The sequence below is a fragment of the Meles meles genome, chromosome 21 (genome assembly GCF_922984935.1).
Source record: "Meles meles chromosome 21, mMelMel3.1 paternal haplotype, whole genome shotgun sequence".
Lineage (NCBI taxonomy): Eukaryota > Metazoa > Chordata > Mammalia > Carnivora > Mustelidae > Meles > Meles meles.
In genome coordinates, this window is record NC_060086.1 from 43018427 (window position 1) to 43030480 (window position 12054).

At 62.4% G+C, this 12054-nt stretch overlaps 1 protein-coding gene across 1 annotated transcript; it reads left to right on the plus strand.

Annotated features, from left to right (window-relative positions):
- The first annotated feature begins 1728 nt into the window (after positions 1–1728).
- On the plus strand, positions 1729–8543 carry PTX4 (pentraxin 4). The gene is made up of 3 exons (XM_045993696.1): positions 1729–4398; positions 5055–5700; positions 7360–8543. The coding sequence occupies exons 1-3, from the start codon at positions 4258–4260 to the stop codon at positions 7998–8000; spliced, it is 1428 nt and encodes a 475-aa protein (XP_045849652.1). The 5' UTR covers positions 1729–4257; the 3' UTR covers positions 8001–8543.
- The last annotated feature ends 3511 nt before the right edge of the window (positions 8544–12054 follow it).

Sequence of the window (12054 nt, forward strand, 5' to 3'; positions counted from 1 at the left end):
GTGCCGCCGAGTCTGCTGAGTCTGCGGGGCCGGTCCCCGCGGGCAGGTCGCGACGAATCTGCCGCGACGCCGGCGACCCGGAAGAGGCGTGGGGACGAGTGGCCGCATCTGCGCCTGCGCCTGGCGGGGGCGTGGCCCTGGTGGGCGGGACCCTAGACGGGCGGGGCCGACAGGGAGAGGAGCGGTCCACGCTGCGGTCGCCCGCGCGGGTGTCCGTGTCCGTGGGCCGAAGTCCGGTTCCTTGGTGGCCGCTCGTGCACCCGGCGCACGTGCGATGGGCAGCGTCGGGGGCGACCTGCGAAGGCCTCCGGGAGGCGCCGGTTCAGCCTCGACTGCCCTGGGGGGCGTCCGGAAGCAGGCACGGGCTCGGCACGGCCCGATTCGGTGCCCGCTGCGAGCCCCCGCTCCCGAGTCAGGGGCGCGAAGGGAGTGCGGGCGGGACGTGTACGATGGCAAAGACCGACAGGAAGGACCGGGCAGGGGCGCCGGCCTGCCTGGGCCAGGGAGCGCGGAACTCTCGGTGTGGGCGGGGCCGTGGGCTGGGGCCCGGCTGCGGCTCCCGCTGGCCGGCCGGGGGCGGCCTGGAGAGTCTCGGCTCTGTCCTGTGTCCCTCTGCCCGTCCCCGGCTCGCGCGGGCGCTCAGATAAGACCTTCGAAAAGAAAAGGAGGCCGGCTCGGGGTCCGGTTTGGGAATTCCCGCCCTGCGTGCCGGCGGAGAGCGCGGGAGCGGGGCGCGGGGTCCCGGGGGGTGCGGGACTGCGGGCCTCCGCCCGGCCGCCGCTGGATCCGAGCCTCCCTCTCCACTCGCTACAGCAGCGTCTCTCGACCTTGACCTGCCAGGGTACTAGGCCCTCCTGCCGCGGGACACAAACCTCTCCGGCCTTCACGTGTCTGAAGAGTGCGTTTGCGCTTCGCTCCAGTCAGGTTCACGTTTGAGCCTGATGGACAATTTTAAGTGAAAATAATTTTCACTCGGGGATGTGAAGGTTTATTCCTCTGGGTTGGTTTTTTTTTTTTTTTTTTTGTATTTATTTCAAAGATTTTATTTATTTGATTTTTCTTAAGATTTTATTTATTTGACAGAGATCCCAAGTAGGCAGAGAAGTAGGCAGAGAGAGGGGGAAGCAGGCTCCCCGCTGAGCAGAGAGCCCGATGCGGGGCTCGATCCCAGGCTTAACCCACTGAGCCACCCAGGCGCCCCCACAAAGATTTATTTGACAGAGAGAGAGCGAGCACAAGCAGGGGGAGCAGCAGGCAGAGGGAGAAGCAGACTCCCTGCTGAGACTCAATCCCAGGACCCTGAGATCATGACCTGAGCGAAGGCAGACATTAAACCAGACAACTCGCTCCTCTGTTTTTGGCAGCCAGCGTTCAGTTCTCTGAAGAGAGTCTTAGTCTTTCCCGCTGACCGGGTTTTTCCTCCACAGACACTTCTAGAATCCTCTCCACATCCACAGGGTTCTGACCCTTGATGACACACAGTCTTGAGACTGATGGATGCTCTTGACTGTGACACCTTCCCAGACTCTCTTCCCATTTTCTTTTTCTTTTTCTTTTTTTTAAGATTTTACTTATTGCCTCTTTGCCTACTTGTGATCTCTCTCTCTCTCTGCCAAATAAATAAATAAGATCTTTAAAAAAAAAAGATTTTATTTATTTATTTGACAGAGAGAGACACAGTGAGAGAGGCAATGCAAGCAGGGGGAGTGGGAGAGGGAGAAGCAGGGGTCCAGCTCAGCAGGGAGCCCTATATGAAACTCAATCCCAGGACCCTGGGATCATGACCCAAGCCAAAGGCAGACACTTAATGCCTGAGCCCCCCAAGCGCCCCCCCATTTTCTTCAGTCTTACTCTCCATTCTCGCTTTTCATTGGATTGACCTTGAAGGGCATGTTTTCTCTCTCTCTCTTTTTTTCTTTTCATCTCTTTGTCTTCTTGTCCTACTTTCTGGGCAATTCTTTAAGGCTTGCCTTTTAGCTTTCCTGATTTAATTACTTACTTGGAAAATCCTCGTTTTCATCCTTTTGAACCGACTTCTTCATTTTTTTATTATTCCTTTTCTCGTAATATCCACGTTTTCGCTTTGCGGACACAAAGCTTCTCTTGTCTTCCTGGGGGTGGTAATTAGGATCTTTCAGGATCTTTCCCTTGGCTCTCTGCGTTTTTCTGTTTGGGCAGATTTCTGTTAGAGGCCCCCGTGTCTGGAGATCTCTAGCTTAGCCTTCATATTAAGCCGAGACGGTTAAGGGCCAGAAGCTGTGTATGTGGATGAGCGGAACTTGCTTTGACAGATGGGGGGATGGAGGCTCTTGCTTCTTCCCAGGGTTAAAGTAACCCCTCCTCCTACCTGGGGGCAGGTGTCTGGCTGTGGCTGCTACTTTCTGGAAGCTGGTGGAACCCTCAGCGCCCCACAATTCAAAATGCAGCATTTTTCTCATCTCTTTCTTTTTAAGTCAGTTTATTTATTAAAAGTAGCCTCCATGCCCCCATGGGGACTTGAACTTGTGACCCTGAGAGTAAGAGTCACGCGCTGTACGGACTGAGCCAGCCAGGCGCCCCAGCAATATATTTTACGTAACCCAATCCGTCCAGAATGTTACCTTTTGGACCCGTAGTCCCCTATAAAGTATGATGACTAATGAAGTGGTTTGCATTCCTTTTTTGTACTAAGTTCTGAATCCAGTGTGCGTTACATCCCTGGCAGACCTCAAGGCCAGTCACATGGCAGGGGTTCAGCCGCCCACGTGGCGCGGGGAAGGGGGGCGCCGGAGAGCCAGCTGACCACATCCTGCAGCGGCGGCGGGCTGGTGAACAGAGCGTTCGCCAGCTGCAGGAGCTCACGAGGCCCCGGGGACCCAGGAGCTCTCTATCCAGACTCGCCCGAGTCCCTTCACTCAAGCCTGTGCCATGCCCCAGCCTCCCAGTGTCCCTGGATGCCCTTGGCCTCTCAGAGCTCTCTGTAATAAGCTGAACGGTGGTTCCCAAAACGTAGGTCCAGGTCCTAGGCCCACCCGCATGAATGCAAGTTTTTTCAGAGCCCTGGGGAGGAAGGAGCAGGGCCCTAGGGCATGGGGCGCCAGGGGCGCAGGAGAAAAAACTCCCTGTTTTCAGCTCCCGTGTGGGGGTCACGGGTTACCAGCCCAGCCGTGGGACTCGAGCACAGCCAGTGGCTTAGGGAAGTGGAGCCGGTGGGGACCTCATCCCAGGGCCGGCTGCAGGGACCATGACGCAGGGAGGGAGCAGAATAAAACCACGGTCAGTTAGACAGCCGTGCGTCGTTCCTCTTCCCTGGGTACCGCTCCGATGGCAGCAGAAGGACAAAGGTGAAGGAGCCCAGGACCTGGCAGAGTGACAGGTCAAGGGCAGAGCAGGGGGAGCTGCGGAAAGAACCCTCCAAGGGAAGGGAGGGAAGGAGTCAGTGTCCCCAGGCCAAGGCCAATGACCCATAACCAATGGAGGTCCCAGGTCAGCAGGTCCCAGGCTGCGCCTTCCCAAGGCAGCAGGGAAGACCGTTCTGGCCTCGTCCAGCTCCTGGCTCTCCGTGCACCCGCAGCACCCCGGTCTCTGCCTCTGTCTTCCCATGGCCTTCTCCCCTGCGTCTCTCTCTGTCTCTTGTAAGGACCCCCTAATTGAGCATGGTCTCCTCTCGAAACCTTTCATGGCGTCTGCAGGGGACTTCTTCCCGAATAAACTCACCTCTGCAGGTGCACGGGGATTCACAGGGTTAGGATGAGGACCTCCCATTTCGGGGGCCACCGTTCAGCCCACCATGCAACCTCTACCGCAGAATAATTTAAGGTGGCCCCCAACCCCATTTCCTTTGCCTTATGCGAGAGAGAGAGGCAGGCTTCACAGGCCCCTCTGTGCACGGCCCACACACTGGGCCCCCCAGCGGACTTGGCTCCGGAGGCTCCCCGGCCCCAGCCCGGCCCCGGCCTGCTTCAGCGTCTGGTTTTTGGGAGCTGAGTGCATGTGTCCCCTGCTAAAGCAATCACCTCCACATGGCTCTGAGCCGGCCAGGCCAGGGCTCGCACCCAGAATTATCTTCCAGAGAAACTGTTTGCATCTGTTTTAAGCTTGTGTCCTTGGGAACCTCTAGCTCTCAAGAGCTCGGTGACGGGAGGGCAAATGCTTTTCATTAAGGTGGCAGGAGGAAGCTGACTCCCAACCTGGTGGGAGAAGGGCAGGCTTGGGGGGGGGGGGGCGGCAGCGCGGCCAACGGCCTTTCAGTCGGGGACTCCTGTCCACGTTGTCAGGATGGGCTGCCCGCGGAGGAAGGCCCTGTCTCTCCTCCTCATTCTTGTCCCGGTGCATCTGCACCGGGCTTTGTCGCAGGGAGCCGGCCCTGCAGGGCCAAGGAGGCCATTTCTCGAGCGGCTCCGCAGGCTGGAAGAGCAGGTGAGTGTCCCCACCACGTGGGACACCTGTGAGTTCGGTTCTACAGCGGACTCAGCAGCGGACGGCGTGCGTCCTGCTCTGGAGACGCGGACGTGAAACGCGGGCTTCTTCCATCCCTGACTCTACTGTCCCCTGCAGTGGGCCATCCGTAGAGTAGGCTGCTGGGCTCTGCTGTGAAGTCAAGCCAACAGACATGGAGGACGGGGTGGGAGTCGGGCTGGGCGGCGGGGTGGGATGCCCCGAGCGGGGGCGCCAGAGGGGTGCTGGGGCATGCTGGGCATCGCCAGCGCTGCCCGCTTCGATCCCCAGGAACCACTCACGAAGCTCGCCCTGCCCTACGTCCCCTCGGGCAGGACCCCGAGTGTCACAGGGGTGAGGCGTGCAGGGTACGGGGGTGTGTAGGGGAGATGGGAGCCTGAAGCCCTCACCCTGCAGGGCGCAGCCCAGAGAACTTGGGATGGTCACGCGCGTCTCTGAGCGAGGCCACCGTGGGGCTGGGTGTGGTCATCAGCCCAGCCCTGGTGCAGCTGCCTGGGGAGCCGGTCAGCGTGGGGCCCGGCCAGGGTGTGACAGGCACCCAGAAGCGTGAGCGGGAAGGCTTGTCCTGCGTCCCTGCTGGCCCGAGGCCCCTGCGACCGCTGCGTGTGTCTCTGTAGTTCCGGAGGTTCCAAGAGGTGACCTTAACCCACCTGCGAGACCTCGCCAGGAACTACAACCTGTCGTACAACATCGATGCCCGGTTCCAGAGCCTGGCCCGTGAGACCCAGGCCGTGGCCCTGGCTGTGAACCAGTCACACGCTGCCGTGCAGGGTGACCTGAGCCACCTCAAGACCCGGATGCAGAAGACACAGCGCAGAAGCCGGAGGGTGGAGTCCAGGCTGCTGGCCCTGGGGGCCGCCCTGGGTGAAAGGGACAGGCAACGCACCCAGGACAGGGAGGAGCAGGAGGCGCGGGGGGGCGCCCTCTCCAGCCCCGCCCCGGCCGTGAGGGCCCTGCAGGACACGCTGGTTCACCTCACGGCCCTCGTGCGGGGCCAGGAGGCCAGGCTGGGCGCTCTCGAGGCCCAGATGCAGGGGGCAGGTCCCAGCACCGCGACCCCGGCGCTGACCCCGGCCCGGCCCCTCACCCCACCCGGGCTGCCCCGCCCCAGCTCCCCAGCGGTGCACCGGGGGAGGCAGACGCTCAGACCTTCGCCTGAGACTGGGGACCCGCCTCAGGACTCCGCAGGCCGTCTGCAAGGGACGCGGGCACACCCCAGCCCGGGCAGCCAGCGGGCATGGCCCCCCGAGAGACCAGGAGAGAGTGAGTACCGCAGCCTGCCCTTTCCCCGTCGGCCTCCCCTCTCCTCCCTCGTGCCTCCTCAGGCCTCCCGTCCCCTCTGAGCAGCCTTCTCCCCCGAGCTGCGGGGAGAGGACACTTCCCAGCCCCGCGTACCCCCCACAGACACGGGGGCCGTGGGGGAGGTGATGGCCTGTCCGCAGGCTCTTCCCAGCGCCCTGGAGCGGACGTGCCCAGACGTCGGGTGCTGCCCGGGGGGTCCCCCACTCCCTCTTGCGACCGCTCTCACGAGGGCTGGTGGGATAGCAAGACGTCCTCCGCCGCTCGGGGAGGTGGTTTGTGCCGAGCGGGGCCCCTCTGCGGAGCCGGCCCTCTGCTGTCTGCGTCTCCCGGGACAGGGTTTCTTGGGCACTGCTGACATGTGGGGCCTGCGGGCGGCGGCCTTGCCCCGGGTGCTGTGGGGTTGAGCGGCGGCCCCGGCCTCTACGCCGTGGAGGCCTGTCCATCTTTGCCTTGTTCACTGGGTTGCTTCTCTGTCTGGCTGACCAGCCCTGGGGCCCCAGCAATCGGAACAGGGTTCCCCTCCCTCTGGGTCGCTTTGGAGGCCTCACCAATGAGACGGAGCTGACCGGCTGACCTTGGAGGGACCACCAGGGCCCCTGGGACAGATACGGGGATCCCGGAGTTCTGACAACCAAACTGCCTGCAGATCTCCCTGGGTGTCTGCTGGGAGGGGGGTAGTCACCGCAGCGGCGCCTGCTCTACGTTATTATGACGGTGACGACCGTTAGTTTAAAGAGAGAAGAGGGTGGAAGGGGCAGAGCGAGAATCTCAAGCTGACTCCATGCTGAGCTCAGAGCCCAACCCAGGGTTCGGTCCCACAACCCTGAGATCGTGACCTGAGCCAAAATCAAGAGTCAGACGCTTAACCGACTGAGCCACCCGAATGCCCCCTGCCCTAGATCACGACAGATTTCCCTGAGGGGAAGAGAGGGGCTGGGAGCCCTCCATCCACCTGCCAGTTGGAGCCGCACACCTCACCCCACCCCATAGGCCCCTCTGTCAGGCAGACCTGAAGGGGGGTGGCCCCAAAGACGTTCACATCCTGACCCCTGGGCCCTGTGAATGCAGCCCCTCGCGGGGTCAGGGGACTTTCCAGCTGTGATTACAGATTGTGAGACAGGAGGGGATCTGGGATTGACACCGGGGTCCTCTGGGGGAGGCGGGAAGGTCAGAGAGGGAGCCGGACCGCAGGGGCGGAGGTGAGAGGAAGGCACTTTGACGACGCGGGAGGGGCCATGAACCACGGAGCGGGGGCGTCTCCGGAAGCTGACTGGCAGGAACGGCTTCTCCCTGGGGCGTCCACCTGGAGCCGGCTGCCTCCATCATGACTTTGGTCAAAGGGACCAGCTCTGGCCTTGACCTCCAGCAACAGAGGATACTCAGTGCATGTTGTTGGGAGCCCCTGAGTCTGTGGGGCTCCCGCGGGGGGTGGGGGGGGGCATGCCCGCAGGCTCACTCCGCCGGGGCGTAGACCGTGCTGGCTCCCAGTCTCCCCAGCTGCAGGATGGGCCGGTCGTGCCATGAGGCCCACGGGGACACCCTCGTGCTGAGGCAGCCCCGCCGGGTCTGCGGCCCCTGCCTCCGCGTGCTGCCGGGGCTGACTCCCCTCTCCATTTCCAGCCTGTGACGTGGGCCCCGTGCTGGTCTTCCCCAACGCCTCCACCCAGAACGCCGCCTTCCTCAGCCCCGGCTTCCCGTGGGGCCTGCGAGCCCTGTCCGTCTGCAGCTGGGTGCGCACGGCCTCGGGCCGCCTGGGCACCCTGCTGTCCTACGCCACGGAGGAGAACGACAACAAGCTCGTGCTGCACGGCGGGAACTCCCTGGCCCCCGGCGCCATCCACTTGGTGATCGGAGACCCGGCCTTCAGGGAGCTGCCCCTGCAGCCGCTGCTGGACGGCCGGTGGCACCACGTGTGTGTCATCTGGACGTCCATCCTGGGCAGGTACTGGCTGCACGTGGACCGCAGGCTCGCGGCCACCGGCTCCCACTTCAGGGCGGGCTATGAGATCCCTGCAGGAGGGTCCCTGGTGCTGGGCCAGGAGCAAGACCGCGTGGGCGGTGGCTTTGACAGCTCCGAGGCCTTTGTGGGGAGCCTGGCAGGCCTAGCCATATGGGACCGGGTGCTCGTCCCCGGGGAGGTCGCACAACTGGCCACCGGGAGGGAAGTCCCAGGGGGCGCCATCCTGACGCTGGACGACGCCCAGTGGAGAGGCGGCTTTGTGCAGCGGGTGAACTGCAGCTGCCTGGAGCTCTGTCCCTGAGGCCTGCGCTCTGGGTCCCCACGGGAGCAGCCTCCGCTGTCCTCAGCCACCCCAGCCCACGTGCCCCGTCCAGGACCCCGCCGGACCCGGGAGGGGACAGGACAATGTGGGAGGGAGGGAGCGGGCTGACAGGTGCAGTGGGGCGTGGGAGGACCCACGGGCTGTGACGTCATTCCCGCCTGGGGAGGGCAGGACTCCATGGGGCCTCGGCGTCTGGGCTGGGTTTGCCGATGGAGAGCCCCATTTTCGTGGTACCCGGGTGGGTGCATTTGAACTGCCACGGCCCTCTCTCGAGGTGGCTTAGAAAGCGCCCCCCGGGTGGTCCTTGCTGCGTGACCCTCATGGAAAGGACCAGGAATCCATTCCTGCCCCGAAGCCCCAGCGACTTGACAGGTCGCCCTGGGGCCTCCATCAGGGTGCCACTGTGGGAGTCTGCGAAGGGAGCGAGGGATTCAGAAACGAACGGGGAGCAATCGCCGGCAGAAGACTTCAAGGCACCCTCGTTGGGGAGCTATGGGAGCAGGAGCCAGGCGGCCGGCGGGAGCTGCGTCCAGCGCAGATTGTCAGCGGGTGCTGTGCCCGCATCTCCACAACCTCGCTTTAGGGTGTCTCCATGCCCCCCGAATCATGCCTGTTAGCGGGCGCTCCCCCAGCTCCCGTGCCCCCCGACCGGCTGTCTGGGCGACCGGCCCGTTTTGGGCGCGGTGGCACACCGGGGCCGTGTCCTCTGCCCGCTGGGCGACCCCCCGCCCCCAGGGACCCCCGCGCTGCTCTCCATTCACCCGCTTCCAGTCTCCGGCTTTTGTGAATAAAGCTCTGCGAGCATTCTCACGTGAGTCCTTGTGCAGACATGGGTTCCTGTTTCCCTTGAGCGGGGGCCTGGGGCTGGAATTCCTGGGTCTCGTGGGGAACTCATGTCTGAACTTTTAAAGAAACAGCCAGACGGGTTTGCAGAGCGCTGCCTCCCTCTCCGTTCCCACCCCACCCCTGCCGGCGTGAGCTAGACGTCGTCTGCCTGCAGTGTTTATTTCTACAAGTTTTACAGTTCTGAAGCGAGGCCCCTGAAAGATCAGGCACCCACAGAAAGGCCTTTCGTTTCAGCGTGATGAAAACGAACCCTACGGTATCGGGGATTGTCACAGGAGAACCAAATAGGAGCTCAATCAGGAAGGAGGCCATGAAGACAGGAGAGCGTGCTCGGGCGGAGGGGGGCACACGGGTGGAACAGGCGAGGAATCACCGAGTTCAGAAACAGGCTCGTTCTTGGAACTCTCCTTGCTTTACTTTTTTATTTTTAAAAGATTTTATTTTTAACTAATCTCCACACCCAACATCGGGCTTCAACTCACGACCTCGGGATCAAGTGTCCCACGCTGCACCAGCTGAGCCGGGAAGACGCCCTGAGAACTCCCCCAATTTTGTTTTTTTAAAGATTTATTATGCATTTGTTTGGGCGAGAGCACGCATGTGCGCGTGCACGAGAGCTTGGGGAAGGGCCGAGGGAGAGAGACTCTCGAGATGACTCACCGCAGAATACCCCATGCGTTGGGGGTAGGGGGCACTCGGTCTCCCGACTCTGAGATAATGACCTGAGCTGAAATCAACAGTCAGATCGCGGGCTTAACCGACTGAGCCACCCAGGAGCCCCGCCCCCACTTCACCCTCACCAGCCAGACTGGCCTGGCCTCGAGGGGCCACTTTCACCCTGAAGCTGCTCACTGAGGGAAGTGCTCTATCTCAATTATGACTTCCTGGGTCTTCTAGGGCACTCCCATCTCTGCAGAGCTGTGGTCCCAGCCATCAGGGGCCGTGAGGCCAAAGACTTGAGGTGGCTGCCTCCCCATGAGTCAAGGTCAGAGGAGGCATTCTAGGACTGAAATCCCCTGGGTGGCCCCACGGGTGCTCCCTGAACCACTGACTTCTGCTTCCCCTTGCACTTCCCCAGGGCACATGCACCTTTAGGGACCGTCTCGGGCTCTTCTTTCCTGGGCCCCTGGGACTTTCTCTGGAGCTCTTGGGATGACATGCTGCTTTAGGAAACACTGGTAATCTATTTCTTAAGGGACGGCAGGGTCCCCAGCATAAAAAGACCACACAGGGGATTATTTCCTGGCCCTCACCTTCTTGCGGGTACTTATAATGCCTGGGGGACCCAGGATGGCACACCATCCATAGCGCACTCCCCTACAAGTCCACAGACCCTAAAGCCGCAGGGATAGGGCAGAGACAGCAAGCCACATCCACACTCGGGAAGCTTTGTGGGGAGTGGGATTCCAGGAGGTCAGAGTAGACTGGGGAAAGGCTTGGAGTCGGGGCTGAGACAGCTTCAGGGAGGGCTCTGGTCACTGAGAATTTGGTCTGTCCAGCAAGACAAGGGAAGCCACGCAGGGTTTGGAGCAGGGCAGTCTGAACACAAATCTCGAGCAACCGGCCATCCCCACAGGGTCAGTTCCCCCCTCCCTGCCCACCCTTGCATTCTGAAGCCTGACCACCTGTGATCCATCAAACCCCATCTATGACCTGAGCCTGCTGTGTTTCCGGGTAAGGACAGCATGACCCTGAGGCGCCCTTCTCATGCTACGGGGTCTGGGGCCTGGTGAGAAGCTGGGGCTGGTTTCTCCCTCCCCATCCCCGCCCCTGGCCTGTTCGTCCTCCAGAAGGACCACGGGGCCTCACAAGTGCAATCAGACCCCTTGTCTGTCTGAGCGTTTTAGCCTTCGGGACCGGCCACAGAGATGCCCCCGACCTCCAGCAGGAGCCCCTTCGTCCAGTCCGGTCGGTCAACACGAGCCCAGCCCCAGCCCGCCTGAGCCTCACGGCTGGTGTGCCAGGCCACAACTGGGGGCTGCCACACCGCCCTGGTCCATCGCTCAAAAGGACAAAGCCAGATGACACGAATGAGAAAACGCCCTTTTTGGAAAGAACGTTGTTCTCGGAATTTCCAAAAGAGCATTGCACAGTCATTGTGGGGAAAATTCAAAACCTTGTCCAACTTCTCTTATTCTGGTTCTCGTTCTGATTTCGAGTTACGTGGGGGGAGGGTCTCTATTCCTTTCTCAGCCTGAGCCTCTGAAACACTCCGTAAACTTTCTTCTTTTGACAAGCTCATACCTAAAAAACAGAAGTTGCAAGACGAACACATTGTGGTCCTACAGGTTGGGCCGAGACTGACCGCGTCGGCACTCGGCCACACCTGGTCCCCTCTGTCGCTGGCTCCCGCCCCCATGATGGTGCAGGTGCCCGCCTCCCAGCCCATCCACGGGCATGGGCCGCGTGTCTCCTGAGAACAAGGACTTTTCCTGCAGTGACCCCAAGACAACGTTCACCCTAGGGCAGGGAACCGGGCAATCCCCCCGCCTAGCCCAGTGCACGCCCAGGGTCTGCCAGTTGTCCCAGCGAGGCGGGAGCCGCCAGGAGCCTTCAGCTGTCCCGTCCCGTCAACCCCATCACAGAGGGCGGTCCTGGCCCTTCGCGGCGGAGCACAGCCACCTAGCAGGGTGTGTGCAGTCCCCCGTGGTGAGGGGACTCGGCAGCAGTGCGCCCGAGCCTGCCCCGGAGCCGTGCGTCCTCCGCAGCCACAAGCCCCGGGAGGCCCGCGCCGTGCTCAGCCTGTCCTGGGCTCCGGGGGGCATCCGCGGGGCTTCCAAGATTTCCTCCCCTCCTGCTTGTCGGTAACGTGCAGGGCGATGCCGAGACCGCGCACGGGGTCCGCACGCAGCGGACCTGCCCGGACCGTGGAGGACCCGCCTGCGACCGGTCATTCCTCCCGCGCGCCACCACCTGCTCCGGGAGGGACCGCCTGCCCGCCGTCCTCCCCCTTCCTCCTGTCCAGTCCTCGCGGACCCCGGCTCCCTTCTCCGTTCCTGCTGCGATCCGTTCTCGGGGACCCGGTCCCCGCTGGTCACCTGAGCGGCGGCGGAGCACCCTCCGCCCCAGACGGCACTGGGCCACGGGACTACAACTCCCAGAAGGCCCCCCGCGCGCACGATCCCGCGCGGCCGCCGTCGTGCCTCCCGTGCGCAGGCTCGCGGGTCACGTGGGCGCGGCGCGGGTC